The sequence below is a fragment of the Fulvia fulva genome, chromosome 6 (assembly GCF_020509005.1).
Source record: "Fulvia fulva chromosome 6, complete sequence".
Taxonomy (NCBI): Eukaryota; Fungi; Ascomycota; class Dothideomycetes; order Mycosphaerellales; family Mycosphaerellaceae; genus Fulvia; species Fulvia fulva.
Genome location: NC_063017.1, coordinates 3,932,882 through 3,955,182, shown reverse-complemented (window position 1 = coordinate 3,955,182; position 22,301 = coordinate 3,932,882). Strand labels below are relative to the sequence as shown.

The following is a 22,301-nucleotide window of genomic DNA, read 5'->3' as shown; positions in this document are numbered from 1 at the left end:
GCGAGTACATCCTCACGAGCATTAGCAGGCTTCCGTGCTAGCAGGCGTGGCAGGGAATGAAGAGGGAAAGGTTGTGGTTAGCTTGTCATCTTTCATCATTGTGCTGTGTAAGACAGTCGAGCTTGTTGAACAGGAAGGCATTCTGAATCTTGTTTGTACGTGGTGATTTCGATCACATAGATAAACACGCCAGAGATCACTATCACCCCCAGCGTGGCTACTCAATGCATGGCGTCTGCATCCATTGATAATCCCACCACAGGCGATACATATACTCAGAGAAGCAAGACGGTTCATAGCCTTCTGTGATTGCGATGCGCGATGCAAACAACGCTGCTATCTCGTACTCAGAGATGCTGCTGTGCAATACTGCTGATGCTTGGATATCAGTAAGAAGATGTTGAGATCGTTCGAGCTGGATATCGCATCATGCTGAGAATGATATCGCAGGTCGATGCTACGGCAGTATATAGTAGATGTCACCACTTCTATGAGCGGGCGAAGTTCAACACTGCGCAACGTCCTTACCAAAACTGCGGGCCCGGAGGCCATCCGTTGGCTCCGGTTCTTGCCAGCCAATGATACCGCGGCTTCATGATCTTTCTTCGCAACTCCCACTTTCGCCTTCGTGTTAACGACATGCCAACAACATCTGCTGGACATCATGATCCAGCATATCTGACTGGGTTGATCACTATGCAACGACGAATGCAGTCATCAAATGCACTGCCGGACGCGACACGAAAAGAACCTTGAAGATCGTCTCGAAAATTGTTGACATATCCACCAGAGGCACATCTTTCGCAATGGGATCAAATCATCGCGCGTCGAAGAAGCAGTCGCTGAAGTCCGGACGACCTCCAGCTGCGCAGAAGACCATGGCCAGCATCTCCTCGAAAGCTACACAAAAGACGATCGTGACCTTCCATCAACTGAACCGAGATCTGGAGAAGGCGAAGTCCAACGGAGATGAAGTGCAAGCGAAACGAATTCAGCAACAGATCGACAACCTAGGAGGCATCAAGGCGTATCAACAAGCCAGTATCCAAGGACAGTCCGTGGATCGTGGTGGCGACTCCTCGACCGTGCTGCTCAAATGGATGGACCCCATGCGCGATGCAACGTCGAAGGAGTCTCCAAAGCTGAAGATGCTCGAAGTTGGTGCGCTTAGTACAAAGAATGCTTGCTCAAGATCTGGACTCTTCGACGTCACTCATATCGACTTGAACTCGCAAGCACCTGGGATTGAGCAGCAAGACTTTATGGCTCGTCCTCTTCCAGCAACTGCAGATGACAAGTTCGACATTATCTCACTCTCGCTGGTCTTGAACTTTGTACCGGAAGCCAAAGGTAGAGGTGAGATGCTCAGACGGACTACATCCTTCCTGCAGAATCGTATCTTCTCTTCATCAGAAGTTGCGAAGGTCATGCCGTCCTTATTCTTGGTGTTGCCGGCGCCCTGCGTCACAAACTCGCGGTACTTCGACGACCATCAACTTCGATACATCATGGAGAGCCTCGGATACAGTCTTCTACACCGTAAAGAGACCGCGAAGCTGGTGTACTATCTCTGGCATCTTGGAAAGATACCGATCTCAGGGAAGCAGAACTTTGCCAAGACCAAGATTCGAGATGGACGGACCATGAACAACTTCCACGTAGTACTGCAAAGACCGAACTCATGACAGCCCCGGACTATCTATTACTACTACATGACGTCGGCCTCCATCCCACTGATTTCGAAGAGAGCTTTCGACCACCCCGAGGCACCAAGTGGATCTCTCCGGCACTCTCGGCTGAGCCGCCACATTACCATTATAAACATCCAAGATTGGACCACCGACATTTCACATGACCACAAAGCGTCGCTTTAGGTGAGCACCACTGCAGTCAACGCAGCCCAGTCATGACTAACGTCCTGCTAGCTCACTTGGGAGAGCGTATGTTGCATCTCAACACCAACTTCCTTCGCCGTCCTAACGACATCCCAGGCCAGACTGAAGTCCACTTCAAGTCAACGCAACTGTGCGGTATCTGGAGGTACTGTGGTAAGTCAACATAATCACATGCACTGCCGTATAGTGTCTAACAAGGCGTCTAGTTCGATCCACAGAAGCGACATTTCTTTTGCCGTCGTCGTCATCGTGAAGGTGTTGTTGTGGTATGTTGTTGAGAAGTTGAACTTTTTGGTGTGGGATGGATGCCAAGGCTTTTTGGGAGTGGTGGCGACGACGGTGATGCAGGAGGACAGTGAAATGCACGAGTGTCATGGGGGACAGTAGATGTAGAGAGTTCTTCTTTGCACGCCGTCGTGGCGTATCTCATTCCAGAACGTTGTAGCGAGATGGACATTGGACGATAATTCTGCTTCGATTAGGTTGCTTCTCGATCGACAACCACAACGATCAGTCAGGTCCAAGGCAAAATCACTAGACCATTGACAAGACTCTGTCCTTTTGATACTCAGGTGGAAGGGGAGGCGAGGTTGAGTATTCAGCAGATCTCGACAGAAGCCGGAAGATGCACAATACACAGAAACATCCATTTTCTTGAGCCTATCTACCACGCCTCTCCCAACAATGTTGCAATTGAGCATATAGCCTCCCATCGCTTCGAAAGACCTCCGCCCTCAAGGTCCCGCCCAGTCGTGCAGTGCGCCGTCCTTCCTCGTGCTGGTCAGGCCACTGCGCGCTCGCATAATTATGATAGTAAAACAAACAGAACGCCGATTTCATGCAGGGGTGGTGTAGTGTCGTAAGGAACGTGAGAGCTCGTCATCAGCGGTAGTAAGTTCAATGTACAAGCCGCCTCGCCTCAAGCGATGCCAGTTCTATCTCGCTCTCGCCCAACTTTCGATGATATCAGATGTCGAAAGGAGCACTTCGGTGCATTTGAGGTGCGGTGCGCATGGGTTGGGACGTGGTGATGTGCTTTGTTGAGCACATATGAGCTTGGGCGAGTGGCGCTTAGCTCTGCTTGCACTCAGCAGCCTCCTGCTTCGACTTTGGGTTGCCGTCCTCCTGCAGCACGTTAGCTCGAGACAATTGTGTGAGATCGTTATCTCGAGCTCACCTCATCGTCGTCCTCCTCCTCTTCGTCGTCATCCCGGTCGTCATCGTCCTCGTCCTCATCATCCTCGTCCTCAAAGTCGTCCTCGTCGAAGTCATCCATGCCCTGCTCGAACTGCAGCGCCTCGCCAGTGAACCAGTCAATGGCACGTGGGATCAGTTTCTCCTTGATGTCCTCGCCCAATTGGTAGTCGAGCTCAAGCTTGGCCTCGATGTCCTCGTCAATCTCATCATCGTCATTCTCTGGCGGTGTAGCTGGGTTGAAGAAGTCGAAGAATGATGGTGTTGGGATAGTCTTCTTGACTATGCGGGTCTGCTTGGTGTCTGTGTAACATGTCAGCTCAGCACGACTCAACCGAAACACAAGGCGTTGCATGGTGCAATGCTTGTGCGCTCAACGTACTCTTGTTCCTCTGCTTCTTGCTCTCAACCTTAACAGTTAGATCCTGGCCAGCCTTCCAGTCAATCTTGTCACCTTCTGCATGGTCGTAGATGAAGTCGCCGCCATAGCCATTCTCTTCTTGGTAGAAGTAGGTCTTCGAGATGGTCTTGTTGGTGAAGAATGGGTTCTCAGTGAACTCGAAGATGAGACGGAAGCCGGGTCTGTCGAGGTACTCCATGCGGATGTCGGTCAGGAATTTGAGGGCCTCCTCGTCACGGTCGGTGATAGTCTCGGCGAGCGAAGAGTTCTTCATGGCGCTGAGCCAGAACTCCGGGATACCCTTCATCTCCTTGCCCTCAGCATTCTTGTCCGCCTCAGCCTTCTCGGCCTCGGCCTCCTCGTCTTCTTCCTCATCTTCCTCACCAGCCTGGACCTCCTCCTCGGTGGGCTCGGCCTCGCCGTTGACAATCTTAGCGCGCTTCTCGTACAGTGGGGTGAATTTGGCGAAGAACTTCTTCTCAAGCTCGAGGACGGCCTCCTGGAACTCGGCCTCGAGCTTGGAGTGCTCCTTCTGCACACCCTTCAGGCCGGCGACTCGCTTCCGTACTGGGGCCGGTAGCGACTCAACATATCCCGACGACTTGCCGACGAGACTCGACAGCTTGTTCTGCATCATGGAGACGAGGCGTGGGTTTTGCGCAAAGATGCTAGCTGCTGCTGCACGGTCTAGGTCCTCTGTTGGGAGTATCCCGTCAGCAAACATCACCTCCTGCAGACTCTGCTTGCCACCTACCCTCTTTGATGCTGCTGATACCCGGTGCCTGGGCGTGCGATGAGATGGGTGCATTGTTGGCGGGGGTGTTCTGTGGGGTTCTGGTGTCCATGGTGTCAGTATGTGGGTGCTTGTGATATGCCAAGCGTGTGGAGGAGGAGAGGGAGGGTGGATGGAGGTAAGGTAGGTGAGGTGTTGGTCAAGCGCGGCGGGATGGTACTGACGGTGCGGGCGCATTGCCCTTTTGAGGGATGTTTTGGGACATGGCGCTGTCCGGTGGTTGAAGTGTCGTAGCGATCGACGGAGCTGGGCGTATTGTGGTGTTGGGGTTCGGGTGCTGCAGGTGGTGGCTGCTACTCGGAGGATGTTGGGAAGAGCTCAAGTGTTGATGGGCAGAGAAAATGCCCACGGCGACAAGAGGCAGACCCTGTCGCGCTAATATAATCCCTGCTCAGCCAATCGCCGTGCCGCATTGCGCTGCAACAGACGTTTGGCAGGCACGTCAAGCATCCACGCCTATCTCTCATCAACACTGCATACAGCACTGCATCCTGCATACCATCCAACCAAGCCACAACTCCACCATCAACAATGGACCAACTCAACATCTCCCCCGAAACCGCCCAAGGCCTCCAGAACCTCAGCGCCCAAGACAAACAGCAATTGAACCAGTTCGTCATCAACGAGTCGCAGAAAGCTCAAATCCAGCAGAGTGAATCATATTATCACACACTGTATGCGAACGTCCACTAACAGCCATCTCAGCAATCCACAGCCTAACAGACGTCTGCTTCCGCAAATGTATCACCTCGAAAATCTCCGCCGGCACTCTCGACCGTAGCGAAGAACCCTGCATGCGCAACTGCGTGGATCGATTCATGGATGCAAACATGACTGTCATCAGGCACTTGGAGCAGATGAGGGCGTTGTAGAATTATAGGAGGGGCAGGGTTGACAGGATGGGGATCATTGAGCATTTTTAGGATGGGGAAACAATGGAGGTATTGCATGGCGTGAGGAGTGCACAATGATTGTACAGTATGGCGGAATAGCATGTGGATCACGCTGTGGCTGATTGCATTGATTGCATCCATGAAAGATCTTGACGATAGATGAGCATGGAGGGATGAAACCTCCGCTTGTAAAGGATAGATGTACACTACTCTGACAGATGCAGAGGACAGGACATGAGACTCGTAGCACTCCAAGTGCTTCATCACTGCACTGCTGTCACGTGTCAAAGCAGCTTTGAGAAGTCACGGTGGCTGACATAACGGTCATGCTACTTTGTATCGACGACAAATACACGCTTTACACTAATCGGCACGTTGATGGCTCCAGAAAGTAACATGACGATAGAGGCGACAACTGAAACGATGGAAAATGTGTCATGAGGCGTGTAGACTTGCTGGTATAGCATTTGAATACGCTCTGCATACTAGAGCGTGCCCAATTTGGGCGACGAATCGTAGCCTGCGTGCACCAGCGGCAGTACTGAACTCCTGTTCCTCGACCCAGGTCATCTGCCGGATGCCGCGCTCAAACGCCAATGCCAATGCAGAGTCAAACACTTTTGAGACCTCCAGCTTAGACGATGGCAAGCTTGGTGGCGGCAATGTCGAGAGCGTCGACATCCGGGGTCAGGCGGGCGAAAGCCTTCTTGGTGCCATCTGGTCTGTACGTCTATTAGTGTCCTGCCGCATAATCTCTTTCGCTACATTGCATACCGGATGAGGGTGTTGATCTTGACGGTGTCAACGTCGTAGAGGGTCTTAAGAGCCTCTTTGATTTGTCTCTTGTTGGCCTTGACGTTGACAATGAAGACGAGGGTGTTGTTCTCCTCAATCTTCTTCATCGCGCTCTCAGTGTTGAGTGGGTGGACGATGACCTTGCCGGCATCGAGACGAGGCTCACGTGGGATCGATCGGCGTGGGTATCTCGGTGCGCGCGAAAGAGTGAGGGTCTTTGGCAGGTGGAAGGTGGTCGACTTGCGGACCTTGTGTGTCTTGTGCGAGTTGACCTGTTATGAGAAACAGGCCGTCAGAATCATGTTCCTCTGACACGCCTCAAGATGGATAGTGGCTTACACCCTTGAGAGTGGCCTTAGCAGCAGCAGATGCCTTTGCGGATGGCTTCTTTGCGCTGGCGCCCTCTGCGACTGTGGTTAGCGATTGCATCGAGGAGATGGGAAATCGGAGATGCTCGTGTGCGGTCGCAGGCCTTCGAGAAACTGCGTCGCGTTCGTGTGCCGTGACTTACTGCCCTTGCCGGACTTTGCTGCGTCCTTTGGTGCCATTGTGATTGTCGTCGTGGCTGTATTGCTTCCTGCAACTGAAGATCGGAAAGAGAGTGTCGTGCCTTCCAAACTTCGCGAATTTGCTGTGGAGGAGAAGTGGCGCTAATTAGCCGAAAGCGCTTCTGGCTTAGCGTGCTTGGCACGGCTTCCTCAAGATCCCAACATCATCTTCCTTCTGGCTCTCGATGCGATTCATCACGCAATGGTCTAACGGTATCAGTTGCAGACTACTGCCTCGCCAGAGCTGAGGGATCGCATTGCAGACCGCTACACTTTGACTGGTCCGTTGGCCGTAGAGAACAGCAGCTTCACAGCACTCGCATCTCGCATATCTGAGCGCACGGTGCTTCAACAACTTCACCTTCATGATGGAGATCAAACTATCTGTCGATGTCGGGCCTGGGGTCCAGCTCGTCTCAAAGAACAGCTTTGATCATGTTCGGGCTTATTGACTAGCTAGCACAAGAGGCCTATAATGCGATTGCGACGCACCTCTCGCAAGCTCGGCTTGGTGGCTTCACTTCAATACCAACATCGAGCGATAGCAGCGGTCTAAAGGAGAGATAGGCGGGCCGCTGGCTCCAACAATTCACTTACGAACAGCGCCCATGATCGCGACCACGGTGTCTTCCAGATCTACTATCACTTTACGCGCTGCATCTTCTGAGATGCAGTCCGATCGGTACTCTAGACAAACACCGACATGTGTCCGCGAGTAGGAGATCCCCACGCAAAGGTCAAACTGAGAGAATCATGTTAGCTGCCGTCAACATCAGCTCTCACAAACGCTTACCTCGGATGGATCTTTGACAGTAAGAAGCTTGAATGCTAAAGCACCGTGCTCGACCGGCGCCTCAAAGTCCGCAGATCGATGATCCACTATCTGGCTCACATTTGCGGCATGCTGAAAGCTGACGATACTGTTGAACAGAGGTCGCCCGGGGCCTGCTGAGGTCAAATGCTGAACCTCAGCTAGAGAGACATGTTGAAAGTCCAGGTCCTTGAGCATTTGCTGATGTACGCTGCGGACGAAGACTGCATCTCTGGCGCCCGAGGTGTCAACTCGACAGACTAACATATTTGTATACGCACCAACGGCATCTTGTAAGCCTGGAATGTCCAGATCTCGACCAGAAGCAAGATAACCGAAGCAAACATCGTGAGACTTGGTATACGAGGACAAGACGCAGGCCCAAGCAGTTTGAAAGAGGCCGGCGGCGGTAGTGCCATGCCTTGTACAGAAATCGTGTACTGCAGAAGCATGATCGGCTTCAAACTCGGTGTTGTATCTCTGCACATCATGAGGTTGTAAGCTCTCAAGCTGCGGGAAAAGACAAGGTTGTAGCCCTTGCAGCTTGTCCTGCCAGTAGCTGGTCTTGGCCTCGGAGTCTCTTACGCGGATGAGATGGCTAGCGAAGTTCGGACAAGTCTTCGCAATATCGTGCTTGGGGTCATCCAAACGATTGTACGTCGATGACCAGTGGTCCAGGAGTATGCCGCTAGAGCCACCGTCCGTGATAGCATGGCTCATATCTATCCGACACAAGACATCCGGGCTGTCCTTGACTCTACACAGCGTCAGTCTGTGCGGTGGAGTGCACCCGTTAGAGACCAGCTCTGGCATACTAGCAAGGGTGCGATCTGCTAAAGCACGACTTTCGGCAGACCGTACGATGATGTCGGCGTTGCAGGATTTGAGGACGACTTGGTTGAAAGCACAAGATATGTCGACGCTATTGATGAACACACTTCGCAACGACGGTTGAGCAACAATCACTTGCTGCCAGGCTTCAGCGAGTCGTTTCAAACTGACCGGTTTCGGGGCAGACTGCGCAGGACTGATGAGATAGGTGTCCGAAGTCATGTAGGTTGCCGGCGATCTCAGCTGATGGATCAGGATCCCGTCCACCAAAGGAGAGCACGGCAGCACATCTTCGATCTCCGCGTCGTTGGCATGTTCCAAGGCAGGTAACAGATTCGAACACAATCTGTCCAGCGAACCATAGTTCATACCGAGATACGGAAAGTCGCATAGACTGAGGCATGGCTTTTCGATTTCGACCAATTCCGAGCATATTTGAGCCATAGACGATGCGATGTTCGCCGCCCAGTCGCGAATCCTGTCCTGATACGCGAGATGTCGGTTCCATCCAAACTCAAAGGTGGCTGTTCCGCCCTCGACCTTGATCTCGATACGGAACAGAGCTCCTGCTGGCAGCTTCTCGCCCGTCTCCGCTCCGAGAGGGAGGTCCAGCGGCTGGAAAAGGCCATCTTCACGTTCTAGCTGTTGGAATCGACCGTTGTAGTTGACCTCAACTTCATGAACCGGACCGTGAACCCCAAATTGCTCGATGCCATCGGGGTTCAGGTGTCGGGACGCCCAGTAAGCCCACCCGCCTGCAGCAAGTTGTCGATATCTATCTTTAACAGTGCGTACGAGGGCAGTGACGTTACCAGTACTGTCTCTTGACACAGAGAGAGGACTCATAGTGGTGAACCACCCTACCGTCCGAGAAAGGTCCATATCGGCTCTCCATGTCTCACGCCCATGAGCCTCTTTGAAGATTGTGAGATCCTGTCGTTCCGGAAAAGTGCGGAAAAATGCATGCCATATTGCAGAGAACATAATCTCGACAGGTACTGTATTGAGTGCGGCATTTGCATCATTGAACAACCACGCAGTAGTTTTGTCGTTGAGGTGTGTTTCGAGATGCTCGTGGTCGGCCTCTCGATTTGGCATACTCGCCTCATCGAACTTCCAGAAGCTCAAATAATTTGCAGTGTGCTGTTCCGGCGGAAGCACCCTACTCGGATGGAGCTCAGAGGTGAACGATTTCTCAATCTGGAGCTGGTTCCAAGCCAGAAACGACAGCGGTGGCGGTGAAGAATGACAGCCCATAAGCAAGCCTTCCAGATCGGCTAGTATGATTCGCCAAGAGACTAGGTCGATCACAAGATGATGTGCATGGAAGAGGATGTGGCTTTTCTGTTCCGGCATCAGGACAAGAACCACGGAAAACACTGGTCCGTTGATCGGGCTAAGTGTCTGATGCTGGTCTCGATTCAGTTTTCGGAGGTCGTCCTCGGATGAAGCCTTACAGATTTTGAACTCATAAGCTTTTGACTCATCTGGCGACAGGATCTTTTGCTTCCACTGTCCTTGAACGTGCTGGAATCGCGCTCGCAACATCTCATGCTGCTTCACGATATGCTTTGTGGCAGCAGAAACAGACTCATTGCTTATGGACCGCCCCAAGGTAACCTGAAAGCCTTGATGATAGTGATGCTCCGCTAGGTCCACGCTACCTGGCGGTAGAAGTTCAAAGTACCATCTCTGGATGGGAGAGAGCTCATACCAAGTATCAAAGGAAGTCGCTTGCACAGTCAAATGATACTGGCTTTTTGAACTAGGCTCAGCAAAACTGAGATCAGAAAGGCGCTCGCACTTCATAATGTCCGGTGCTTTTATCGAGATGTTCACGTTCCGACAATGCGACACGAGCTGCATTGCCGTGATAGAGTCGCCACCATTGGCCATGAAGGAAGCTTCGAGATCAATCTCATCGGAAGAGACGTTCAATATTTGGCCACATGCTTCTCGAAGCAAATCCTCTCTGGCCCCCACAGGCTTGCGGACATTATGATCTCTCATCAAGGCCAAAATCTTGGTACTCGAAGCCTTATCCAGCCCCCGGATCCAGGTCGCCAGAGCTTTACGATCAGTCTTGCCGGATGTGTTCGTGGGGAAAGTGTAGAGCGGAATCCAGTACGAGGGAACCATGTGTAATGGCAGTGTATTCCTAGCTGTCTCTTGCATGGCTCTAAGTCGACATCGGGCGATTTCATAATGTCTTTCGTCCAATAGCTGAAAGCTTGCCTGACGATGGTCAAACACGTCTTCTAACGTGACGATAGCCACGAGTTTGCCCCTCAACAGGCCTTGGTCAACCAGCACGCACACCACCTGTTCTACGGAGGGTTGCTTAGACAAGGCATTTTCGATCTCGCCCAAGTCAACTCTTTGGCCATGAATCTTAGCTTGACTGTCTTTTCGCCCGACAAATAACACATTGCCATTCGTTGGATCGTATCGAACGAGATCCCCAGTTCTGTAGATCCTGGACCTCCCAGCTGCTGCAGCTGTTGGATGGGCGCAGATCTCGGTAAGCCACGAGGGTGCTGGAATCCATGCTTTGTTTGTCAATTCCTCGTCATTCAAATATCCTGCACCAACAATGGGCCCCTGAAGCAAGAGCTCTCCAACACTTCCGATTGGCATCAGACAAGCCGTATCATCAGGGTTCACGATCCTACAAACAGAAGGGTATTAGCCATACTCGAGAACCACGTGGCAGTATCTTAGACAGTGGTGGACCGCGTGAGATGCGTGCTGCACGACGCGCTCCTTTCACACCATAGTCTCTGACACTGCTCGATGCCTGGTACCCTTCAGAAACGTACCATGTGTTGACTCCGTAGCCTTTACCGATGTGGACCTGGTGGTCCGTCTCGATCTGCTGATCAAAACAGGCAATTGTCGCTGTAGGTGTACATTCGCTGGGCCCGTATGGATTAATCAAGGTTGTCAAGGGTGCCCATCGTGCTGCATCTTCAGGTCGCAGTTCTTCACCTCCCAGAACAAGTGTGTCCAGGGTGGCAATAGTCGACAATGGTAGCAATCTAGCAACAGAGGGTGTCAGGTCTGCGTGAGAGATATTGTACCGAGCAAAGCATTCTTCGAGCCGCTCTCGTCTCTCGGTCTCGGAAGGAATGCACAAGCAGCCGCCGACAGTGAAGGTATGGAGCAGATTCGACCATGCTACGTCAAAAGCATACGCAGCGAAGTCCAATACACGACATAGAGGTCGAAAGCCGTGGGCGGCCTGCTGATACTTAATGGCACTAGTGAAATTAGCATGTGTCACAACGACACCTTTTGGCGTGCCAGTGCTTCCTGATGTGAAGATGATATAGAGTGTATCTTCGGCCCCTACTGTTGGAAGCTCAATGTCTGGCGTTTGCACTGGATTAAGTATCTGAGCAGCTGAAAGGGGAATGTGTTGGCAAGATGGTGGTAGATCCAGGGCCGGGAGCTGGTTGGCCGCGAATGTCAGCAGAGCCGTGGGTTGCACCTTCGACAGTATCGCAGATGTACGTGCACTCTGCTCTGCGCCAATATCTAGCGATAGTGATGCGGCTCCCGCTTTCATTACAGCAAGTTGTGCAATGGGCGTCCATTTCGACTTCTCGAGCATCAAAGCGACTTTTGACTTGTAGACTACTCCACACCGCATCAGGTATCGAGCAAGACCGGTCGATAGCTGATCGATTTCACTGTAAGTCCATTCGCCATCCCATGCGGAAACAGCTGTTTGGTCTGGGTAGAGGCATGCTGTCTTCGTAACAAGATCGTGCGCACAAATTGTGGAGGTCCCGAGTACTTGCGAGTTCCAGGCAACGAGTAATTTCTTGTCGGCATCACTCAGCACCGGCAGGTCTCGAATATGGAGTCTCTTTCTTTCTTGGTCACACAGCTGACGTAGGGCGTGTTCGAGCTGTTCGAGCATACGCCTTGCCTGGTCCAGATCGAGCATAGCCTCGTCGAACTCGAGGCTGAGGTGGACGGTGCTGCCTGTAACTGTACAAGTCAGACACAGGCCATATGTATCAAAAGCTTGTGTCTCTCCTTCCTCTGCGACTTCATCTCCATCCAAAGTTTGTAGAAGGCTCGGCTCAAACATTTCTTCTGGAAGACCAGAGGATGTTTCTACCACGAGTAGGGTCTGAAACTGACATGCCTTTTCCGTGTCTTTGTTGACACGTCGGATGCGCTGTAAGCCAAACTGCTCGTGACGTATCATTGCCGTGCCATCGTCCTGTATACATTGCAGCAATTGCTGGATTGAGCTCGTACCCTTGTAGGTGTTGACGCGAAAGGGGATCGTCGCAATGGTCGGCCCTATGATCTCGCGAATTCCTTCAACCGTGGCACTTCGACCATTTGTAATGACCCCGAAGACCACGTCGTCCTCGCACGTGTATCTTGAGACTGTCAGGGCCCAGCCAGCTCGGATGTATGTTGTGGGGGTAAACTGCTGATTACGCCACCCAAGATCCTCAACCGTCTGGCGCAAGCATTGCTTTGCTGCAGCCCGATGGTTTGGCCCTGGAAGAGGAGGGAAGACCTCACCCGCGAAGCCTTTCATGCGACCCGCCCAGAATGCGGGTGCTGCCACCTTCGTGGCACTGACTGTGTTCTCAACGAAGAGTTGGAAAGGCGGCGGCAGTGCCAGACTGTTGCCACGCAGGGCGCGTGTTAAACGCTCGTAGATCAGCCCAATTGACCATCCATCGTAAAGAGCGTGATGCATGGTGTACACAAAGTAGATGCAGGAGTCGGACACTGTCACTAGCCCTGCATGAAGCAGTGGTGTTCCGAGTCCCATATATCTCAGCTTGTCATCTTGAAAGTAATCCTCGAGATTAGAGGCGAAGTGCCATTGGATCTCTTCACGGATGACAGCCTGCAGCAATCCGTATTTGGGAAGCTGTACAATGCGTGTCTGGAGAATAGGAGTGGCTGCCACGACTTCGTTCCAGCTTCTTTGCACAAGTTCACTGTCGACCTCAGGGCCCAGACGTAGAGCTACGCGATTAATGTAGGCTTCTGGGTCTTGTCCAGTCAGAGCAAGTAGCCCTTCTTGAAGAGGCGTGCATGGGTACACAGCAGTGATGATCTCGGGTCGAGTAGCGCATATCGATGCCACTTGCTCCTTTACTCTATTATCATCCAGAACATTGTCTGTAGGGCGCTCCGTTTCACTTTTCCTGGTACGCTGCGTGTTGGCGGTGGATTCACTCGCTAGGTTCTCCAGTACGGGAAATGTGAAGATCATGGTAATATCGAGGTAGAGACCGACGTCTTGCGCCGCCTTGATGACAGCCATGGCCATCAAAGAGTCGCCTCCAAGTTCGAAAAAGTTGTCTGTCTTTGAAATTCTCGATTTAGCCACACCCAGGATGCCGGACCAGATGTTTCGAAGTGACCGCTCTGTGTCGCTCCAATGCTGCTGCGAGAGCTCTCCACGAGACATCGGATCCACAAATTCGTGCTTCGTGATAGCCTTGAACTGCTCAAGCATCCTTTTCCTGTCGATCTTGCCAGATGGCGTCAGAGGGAAGGCGCGAAACATGACGAATCGAGTCGGCACCATGTGTCGCGGCAAGCTTTCGTTCAGCTCTGTGCGCAATTTGCTTACCAGCGACGGATGCATGAGTCTGGCATGGGCGGGTGCCAGCAACGTCTCCAGACCGGGAATCGTGATAGTATCAAGTTCAACAAACGCTGTTAAGATGGCTTTGTCGCCGTCCTGATGTTTGGCCGCTTGTACGACTACACCCGTGCTTTCGGGAGCCGCATGTCGAATGTGATGTTCTATCTCGCCGAGCTCTGTCCGTATGCCATTGAGCTTGATTTGAGTGTCTTTGCGGCCGATGAAGTCGAGGCTGCCGTCAGCCTTTTGTCGTACGAGGTCGCCAGTCTTGTACAGCCGTGTCTGACGTCCGACGCAGCCGTTGTGTCCATCTGAAAGCCACGATGGACCCTTTATAAAACTTGAGTTGGTGAGCTCAGGTTCTCCAAGATATCCCTGTCCGAGTAGAGGCCCTTCAAGAAGTAGCTCGCCGGTCCCACCTACAGGCACGAGCACGTCCGTGTCATCGGGCTGCACAACCCAGCAGTTGACGCCATATCCAGGACCAATAGCGCCCTCGAATCGCTGTGTCTGATCCAATGCAACTATTGTAGCAGTCGGTGTGCACTCACACGGACCGTAGACGTTGATCAATTTGACTTGGGCCTGCCAACGAAGGACGTCGGCTTCTAGCACAGCTTCACCAGCAACGATCAGTGTTTCCAGGCTACAGATAGCCTCTACCGATAGAAGCCTTGCCACGCTCGGGGTCAGATCAACGATGGTGGTGCTGTACTTTAGAATGGACCCCGATAGGTCGTTTTCCCGTTCGAAGTCCGAAGGTATACATAGACAAGCCCCGCTTGTGAAGGCATGGAGACAGTTGGACCATGATGCATCAAATCCATATGACGAGAAATCATAGATGCGAGACCGCGATGTAAAGTTATGCATCTGCTGTTGATGATGTATCGCGGAGCTGAAGTTCGTGTGGGAAATGACAACCGCTTTCGGCATGCCTGTGGTTCCTGAGGTGGAGACCACGTATAGAGCATCGCGGCAATGGACCAAAGGAAGGTTCTTGTGATCGAAATCACTGTTCTCTAGTCCTGCAATCAAGTCCGACTTGAGTTGTATTGTAGGTCGCCCTGCTGCGAGGCGCTCCGCCAGCTGAGAATGTTTGGTCGAGGAAATCAGCAGGACCGGACTAGCCTTCTGTGTAATCTTTTGCAGGAATGGTGGTGGGACTTTGCAGTCGAGAAGAATTGATGCAGCGCCAGACTTCATCACTGCCAGAGCTATAATTGGAACCCATTTTGATTTCTCAAAGCATAGGGCTACCACATCATTAGGTTCGAGCAGAATCCCAGTTCGCTGTATGCTGTGTGCCAGTCGAGAGGAGTAGAGATCCAACTGCTGATACGACCAGTCGCCGTCCCATGCCGACACCGCTATAGCAGACGGCTGCTTCCTGCATACCTCGCTGACGATGTCGTGGACGCAGCGCTCTGAAGCCACGGGAACTGTCTCGTTCCAAGTCCAGATCTGGTCCAGGTCCTTCTCGCTTGCCATGTTCGGAATGCAACGCATGCGTTGATTCGCTCCGCAAGTCCGTTTGACAGCTTGATGAGAGGAGCGGTTATCGCAACTTGTCGTCGAGTGATGATGTGTAACAATCAGCAAGCAAGCAGTGAATTCAGCACGGGGAAATGCTCAGAACTCGTAACAGTCGTCTACAGGTCAAGCTAGCAGCGTGTGCTGATCGACAATGCTTACACAGCTTAGACTCAACGTTATTTTGCTGCATATCTTCTGCATTTTCCGATATGGGCTTAGATCGATGCGTATACGAAGCCTAAACTCTTAGTATTCAGACCGCAACAACGGGGAACACACAGAGTAATATAATCTTTAAAGCCGCGCTGCGATCGTGCAAGCTACCGATCGGCACTAGCGACGGCGTAACGCCATTGAAAAGTTGGTCGGCGGCTCGATGATCGCTCAATAACAGAGTCATGGTGCCATAGCGCTGTGGCTGCTGTAGTCTTGTATCGAGGATACCCTTCAGTCCCGCTCTTGATCGTTTCTTCTCGGTGATCCGATTGTGTTTGCTCATCAAGCAAGCGATCTCAGATGATGCTATCCCGCGGCAATGATACTAGCTGCGATGATTCCTTCGGCCCTCTGGTAGCATCTCGATGCAGGAATGGCGCAGACTTCACGCTGCTTTTCGAAGATATCGTACTTGTGTTGCTGCCCCTCGGCATCGCTTGTACGTCCATCAGTACCTCTCAACGTTGCGCTTCTTCGCATGTTCCTAGCTGAATACAAATGGGACCTTCTGGCCGGAGTCCTACCTCAGCTCGCTTACATGGGGTTTACCTTTGCCCAGCCTTTTCTCATCAACAGAGCACTTGACTATACATCGAATGCCTCGTCATCGCGCCGAAGCGCTATTTCGTATGGCCTCACTGGCGCCTACGCTTTGGTCTACGTTCGTCTGGCCGTAGGTCGAGTGTTCCCTTTCTATCTGTCGAGGCTCTGGTGATTTCCGCTGACTGGTTTCGATCCAGATCTCGAAAGTCATGTACACCCACAAGACCTATCGGGCGCTTACACTTTTCCGAGGTAGCCTCATTGCGCTGGTGTTCGACAACACTCTTTCGCTGCGTGCGACCGACAACGCCAAACGGGATGCGATAACATTGATGAGCGCCGATACCGATCGAATCTGTCTAACCATGGTGCTCATGCATGATGTGTACAGTAGCATCCTTGAGGTCGCCATCAGCTGGTGGCTGCTATATCGCTATCATGGAGTAGCCATTGCAGCATCGACGACTTTGACCTTGGGTATGTCTATCTGTGTGAAAGTCCTTGAGAGAACATTGGCTAGGCTGTCGAAATAGTATGCCTTGCCATAAGTACGCCACTCGCCACGGCAGCTGGTAACGCCCAAGTGCCGTGGCTCGAAGCTATAAGCACACGCCTTGATGCAACGAGCAGGGCATTGACGGACTTGAAGCTCGTCAAGATGACAGGTCTGCTCGATATCGTGAGCAATGCAATCACATCACTACGACTGGCGGAGGTCAGAGCGTCTCGAAAATATCGTATCCTCGAGACGCTGATCAATGTGTGCTGTAAGATGTGACCTTCTCAAATGAAAAGATCTTTGACTGATAGGGCATCTTGCCATAGCGTACTCATCATCGGTCATGGCGCCTGTGGTTGCGTTCGTAGCCTATGCGCTCATTGCGCGTGGCCGAGGGAGTACACTGGCCGAGCCTACCGCATTTGCGGCACTAAGCATCTTCTCGATCCAAGAAGCATCCATACTGGATTTCCTGAGAGGGATCAAGGACCTTAGCACAGTCTTCAAGTCGTTTCGTCGTGTCCAGCAATACCTCCAAACGGACGATTGGGTCGATCAACGCCTCTTGATACATCCGACGGATGAGAAACAAGCCATTGCCATTCAATTGGACCTATTGAGAAGTCGCAGTCGATTATGGAAGACCTCGTGTTTCGATGCCGGCAGCTCTTTGTCCGGCGCTTGGGCAAAGACCAGTACATCTTTAGCGGAATCGATTTCGACATCATTCGTGGGCAGTGCACCATCATCGCCGGCCCTGTTGGATCCGGAAAGAGTGCCTTCTTAGAGTTGCTCCTTGGTGAGGTTGAAAACCAAGGTGGATCGCTCTCCGTGGCTTCCGGGCAAATTGCCCACTGTTCCCACAGCCCATGGTTACAGGAAGCAACGCTCAGAGAGAACATACTAGGCATCACACAGTGGAACGAGGCCTGGTATCAGACGGTAGTGGACGCTCGTGCACTCGGAGCAGATATTCAGACTCTCGCTAATGGTGACGCCACCCACGTTGGTGCTCGTGGATCAAGATTGAGTGGTGGCCAGCAGGCACGTGTGGTGAGTGCATTGCAGCTCGATGCCTTCGTCTACTCACCATTCTTTCCAGGCGCTTGCAAGGGCACTATACTCAAAAATCCCGGTCTTGGTCCTGGACGATGTGCTTCGTGGTCTTGATATGCGGACGGAAAATCATGTCGCGCGCAAAGTGTTCGGCCCCGATGGCTTGATCAGAAGGAGCAAAGCTACGGTCGTTTGGGCCACAAGCTCAGGTATGTGTGTTGGGTGAGAGGAATGGCCTGCGCTGATTGTAAAGCAGACACGAACTTGCGGTTCGCAGACCGCCTTCTGCGGTTGCCGGGAGACGGCTCTCTCGTGTGCAGAGAGGACGTTGCTGTCGGGGACGAACTTCACAAACCAATCACTAACTCTGCAGGGCTCCAAGTGCGGGCCACTACTGTCAGGACTCCAGCAGAGGGCACGGTAGCTAAGGACGACCAGAAATATCGCGCAACCGGCGACCTCCGCACATACGCATACTTCGCGCAACTGGCTGGCTGGGCCCTGTCGACCGCGTACCTCTTGCTTTGTATTGCTTTCATGTGTGGCATTGGCTTTTCAGGTAGGTCACATTGCGAACTTCCCTGAAACGACCGACCATTAATTCGATTGGCAGTCCTCTGGCTACAGTGGTGGGTGAGAGCAAACGAAAGCCGCCCAAATGAGGACCTGGGATACTGGCTCGGTGTATACGCCGGCATTTCTGTGATCGCCGTTGTTGCCGGCATTGCGTCTGACATAGTCTTGGTGCCAACAACGTCAAATAGATTCCACACGATTTTGCTGGAAACAGTTGGGCGGTGAGTCGTAGCCTCTGGTGGTGCGCTTTCAAGGCTGATAAATCCAGGGCAAATCTTCAATTACCCTCCTTGACCGGCGTAGGAGAATTGTTGAACAGGTACAGTTGTCTCCGGACCGTACCGATGCCAGAAGAGCTGAAGAGCTGATCGCGATGCACAGATTTAGTCAAGATCTCGAATTGATCGACAATGATCTGCCAGATGCACTTGATGCAACTATACTCGCGTTTCTAGACATGTTGTTTTCAGCGGTGCTGGTCTTTGTGGGCTCTCGCTTCGTTGTAGCAGTATTGCCTTTGGGTTTCCTGGTCGTTGGGTTGATTCAGATGTTCTACCTTCGCACCTCAAGACAGATGCGACTGCTTGACATCGAGGCACGGGCACCTCTCATGTTGATATTTGTTGATGCTAGCAGCAACTTGCCAAGCATCAGCGCATATGGACTCGCGGAAGCATATGCCGAAAAGCTGCGCAGCCATTTGAGCGTCGCACAAAGGCCATATTACCTCATGTGGTGTTTGCAGCGATGGTTGACCCTGGTGCTAGACCTTTTCGTTGCTGCTAGCGCGGTGCTCCTCGTTGGTGATGCAACCTATATTCCATTGGGTGGAACAGGGTTGCTGGGTGTAGCGCTGTTCAGTATTGTTTCCTTCAGCATAACACTGGAGAATCTGATCACGCAGTGGACGCAAATGGAAACCGCCGTTGGGGCGGTGGATAGAATCCGGACTTTCGCGCGAAAAACCGGTACCGAAGCTGCGACTGAAGCTGAGCTTCCCACGAAAAGCGAATGGCCGCGGCATGGAGCCATCGAGTCGAAGGAAGTCTGTGCATCTTATGAGGGTCATGGCGGCGTCAAGGACGTGAGCCTCTCGATTCGACCTGGAGAGAAGATCGCGCTTCGCGGTCGTACCGGCGGGTGTGTGGCACGACCTAGAAGCAGAGATCCTGATTGCTGACCGTGCGTGTTGCTCGACCAGTGGTAAGTCAACAGTATTATACGTGCTGCTTCGCTTGCTCGAAGTCGACTCCGGCTCGTTAAGCATCGGGGATGTCGACCTCAGCAGGATTCCGCAGACTCGTGTACGACAGAAGGTCAACACACTGTGTCCAGCTCCCGTTTTGATACCAAGCTCAGTGCGTATGAATGTCGACCCATTTCAGCAGACTGCAGACGACAAGCTTGTCGACATTCTCCGTTCCTTGAGCTTGTGGGACGCGGTATTTGAGAGCAGCGGTCTCGATGCAGCTCTCAAAGAAGAGAGGCTACCCCAAGGACAAAACCATTTGGTCTGTCTTGCGCGCCCCCTCTTACACCCTGGGAAGGTCGTCTTAATGGACGAAGTGACCAGCAGGTAAGACATATCATCAAGGCTGGCGCGTGTATGCTGACACTTGATCCAGCGCCGATCGAGAAACCTCCAGACTCATCTCGAGTATGATCCGAGAAATTTTTCAGAACGGACCATCATCGCTATTGCTCACGATCTGGATAGCATCTTCGATTTTGACCGCATCGTGGTTCTAGAAGATGGACGAGTCGTCGAGATCGGTCGTCCTTGCGAGCTGCTGACTACCATGGCATCGTACTTCGCAGCTTTTTATAACAGTAAAGCATGATTTCGCAAGCCTGAAAGTCGCGGATGAGGTAGTGGAGCCAGAAAAGGATTGAACGACACAAACAGGTACCTCGCCAAGGGCGGGTGTTCATCTGGGGGCAGCTTTGGTGGAATACTGTTGTGAAGGACCACGCTCGACGTCCCGCGTCCTCTCTTCCGGAACCACGATGTCCACGAAACGTCTACATGCCGTAAAGGCTTGCCAGTCTACCCGTTCGTTCTCCTCCTACGAAGATCTCCGCCGCCTGATCCATGTCCTCGGGGCAGAATGCCGGCTTCGCATTCAGTGCACGGTTGACTCTCCGCAACAACAGGTCAGACAAGGAACCCGTCAATTCAGTGCCTTGTGTCAGACTGGTATCCTTCATAGCGCCCCAAACCACGATCATCGCGTGAGCGAGCAGGTGTTGTTGTCTGAAGAGTGGTAAGACAGGAACATGCACAACTGACATCAGGATCTTTCTTGCTAGGAGGCGCATCTCGTCTGTATGTGGTCCAAAGCTTGGTGCAAGAAGTGAGGATGGCACATCTGAACCCGCTGTATGTACAGCAAGCTTATAAAGGCAGCGCTCTAGCCTCAGTAGAGATAAACGGCTCTGCCAGTAGCATGTCAGCGCTTCGAAGTCCTTGCGGGAAGCGAAGCGCAGGCTGTTAAGTGCGAGGTCGGTGATGGTGTCAGAGTCGTTCGATGAGGGAATCGTGCTGTCTTGCATCAGTCGCCTCTCCACATCGGGATCTTGTAGCTCAAGCATCGACTGCAACAGTCTCTGCGCGGACACAAGCAGCTCATGCTGCGGAAACGACTGAGCTCGTAGTTTCCGCACCAGCATCACAAGACGTGGAGTTCCAATGAAGAGCTCGTTCCCAAGAGCTTTGATACGCACTCGATCGCTGTCGCCGCATCCCGGAGTATCGCTTACGAAATAAGCTCGAGGGACCTTCTCGAAGGGTGAAGGTATACCCTTGATGCACGCCATGATTGAGCTTTCGGCAGCATACCAGTCGAAAATATCTCTCCCTAGCTGAGTAGCAGTGTGCATCTCAGACCTTGCTACCATAATGGCAGCGAGCCCTTTCACGTGCAGCCATGAGGGAACGCCGTCTTCCTTGACCGTTCCCTCGAAGGGAGCAAGTAGTGCGGTTGCCGCAAGCATATCTTCGCTTGACTGCCCCTGTGATTGCTTGATGTTTGCTCGCACAGCAGTCAGCACAGGCGCCAGGGCTTGGAAGCAGTCTCGTGATGTCAGCCGATTCACTCCACGGGCGTATGCACATGCTTGCACCAGAGCTTTGACAGCCAGATCCAGAGCTTGCGTGTGCCCGTAGTGAACTGGCAGATGGCGAAACCACTCTTCTTCTACCCTCTCGCAGCAGATCGTGTCTATCGCGCTGATGATGACAAATGTCTCGGACGACTGAGGCTTGTGAAGTAGCAGTGTGCCATTGTTGGTGTATCTGGCGTGACCATTGAGCGATAAGTCATTGAGATTGTGCGGTCCTGGTGGCGAATCGATTGGGTCATGGGCGAAGGCGGGCTCAAGCTGTGCAGAAGCTGACTGTGCTGGTAATTTTGCAGTGTCGATCCAGATGAAAGCTTTGTCATTGTAAGTTGTTCTGCGCTGGACATGTGCAGCCGATGCCGCACTACTTCTCACGCTTGGCCGGCCGAGAATGGGTTGCCGGATGACACACGGGATGCCTAGTCTCCTGCACCGATAGCAAGGGGCCTGAGCCTCCTGAAGCTGTCCAGATGCCGGGGGCTCAATATTGGTAGGCAGTTCGCATCGGATGCGCCTTCCCTGACAACCAAGACAGATGAGGCGTGAGTACTTGTTCCTTGCTCGGTCACCGTCTGTCTGTGACGTGGGATTCGATAGTGAGAGGGTGGAGAACATACGGACGTCCAGCTTGTGTGACTGGACGTGGAGTGACAGACAGGTACCTCAAAGTGTGGTGTTGCAGAGCTTTAGTCATGCCCGCTCAGTCATGTCTTGCCGTTGTGGCGTGGGAGCCCAAAGAGGCTGGGGGCATCCACATTGGGTGCAGTGCATAAGCATGATGAGGATCGATGTAGGCCAGGCATTCCTGCATGTGTTGAATGTCGAAGGAGCCGCTATGTCATCGGCAGGAGTGGAGCTATACCATTTCTGGCGTTGCCTGTGATTGGCCGGTTGAAAGCTCTTGGCAAACTCTTTCCCGACATCTCTCCCGTTATTTGTCGACGTCACACCTGGCTCTGACAT

At 52.5% G+C, this 22,301-nt stretch overlaps 7 protein-coding genes across 7 annotated transcripts; 3 read left to right on the top strand and 4 right to left on the bottom strand.

The window, feature by feature from the left end:
* Positions 1–806: 806 nt before the first annotated feature.
* Positions 807–1,685, top strand: CLAFUR5_07440 (25S rRNA (adenine(2142)-N(1))-methyltransferase; the record flags this gene model as incomplete). Its single annotated transcript, XM_047906588.1, has 1 exon — positions 807–1,685. One exon carries the CDS (start codon positions 807–809, stop codon positions 1,683–1,685), a length of 879 nt encoding a protein of 292 aa, XP_047763007.1.
* A 1,281-nt stretch (positions 1,686–2,966) lies between these two features.
* On the bottom strand, positions 2,967–4,487 carry CLAFUR5_07439 (Putative nucleosome assembly protein; the record flags this gene model as incomplete). Its single annotated transcript, XM_047906587.1, has 5 exons — positions 2,967–3,020; positions 3,073–3,392; positions 3,472–4,185; positions 4,244–4,323; positions 4,447–4,487. The coding sequence occupies 5 exons, from the start codon at positions 4,485–4,487 to the stop codon at positions 2,967–2,969; spliced, it is 1,209 nt and encodes a 402-aa protein (XP_047763611.1).
* A 326-nt stretch (positions 4,488–4,813) lies between these two features.
* On the top strand, positions 4,814–5,154 carry CLAFUR5_07438 (Mitochondrial import inner membrane translocase subunit TIM8; the record flags this gene model as incomplete). The annotated part of the gene is made up of 2 exons (XM_047906586.1): positions 4,814–4,934; positions 4,988–5,154. 2 exons carry the CDS (start codon positions 4,814–4,816, stop codon positions 5,152–5,154), a joined length of 288 nt encoding a protein of 95 aa, XP_047763610.1.
* Positions 5,155–5,809: 655 nt separating this feature from the next.
* CLAFUR5_07437 (60S ribosomal protein L25) lies at positions 5,810–6,518 on the bottom strand (the record flags this gene model as incomplete). The annotated part of the gene is made up of 4 exons (XM_047906585.1): positions 5,810–5,897; positions 5,950–6,242; positions 6,310–6,374; positions 6,482–6,518. The coding sequence occupies 4 exons, from the start codon at positions 6,516–6,518 to the stop codon at positions 5,810–5,812; spliced, it is 483 nt and encodes a 160-aa protein (XP_047763607.1).
* A 589-nt stretch (positions 6,519–7,107) lies between these two features.
* On the bottom strand, positions 7,108–15,301 carry CLAFUR5_07436 (Nonribosomal peptide synthetase dtxS1; the record flags this gene model as incomplete). Its single annotated transcript, XM_047906584.1, has 3 exons — positions 7,108–7,260; positions 7,312–10,828; positions 10,980–15,301. 3 exons carry the CDS (start codon positions 15,299–15,301, stop codon positions 7,108–7,110), a joined length of 7,992 nt encoding a protein of 2,663 aa, XP_047763606.1.
* Positions 15,302–17,222: 1,921 nt separating this feature from the next.
* On the top strand, positions 17,223–19,967 carry CLAFUR5_07435 (ABC transporter gloK; the record flags this gene model as incomplete). The annotated part of the gene is made up of 8 exons (XM_047906583.1): positions 17,223–17,639; positions 17,689–17,851; positions 17,899–18,201; positions 18,256–18,439; positions 18,487–18,537; positions 18,600–19,358; positions 19,420–19,794; positions 19,844–19,967. 8 exons carry the CDS (start codon positions 17,223–17,225, stop codon positions 19,965–19,967), a joined length of 2,376 nt encoding a protein of 791 aa, XP_047763609.1.
* Positions 19,968–20,240: 273 nt separating this feature from the next.
* On the bottom strand, positions 20,241–21,953 carry CLAFUR5_20238 (uncharacterized protein; the record flags this gene model as incomplete). Its single annotated transcript, XM_059463074.1, has 1 exon — positions 20,241–21,953. The coding sequence occupies one exon, from the start codon at positions 21,951–21,953 to the stop codon at positions 20,241–20,243; it is 1,713 nt and encodes a 570-aa protein (XP_059319048.1).
* Between the last annotated feature and the right edge of the window lie 348 nt (positions 21,954–22,301).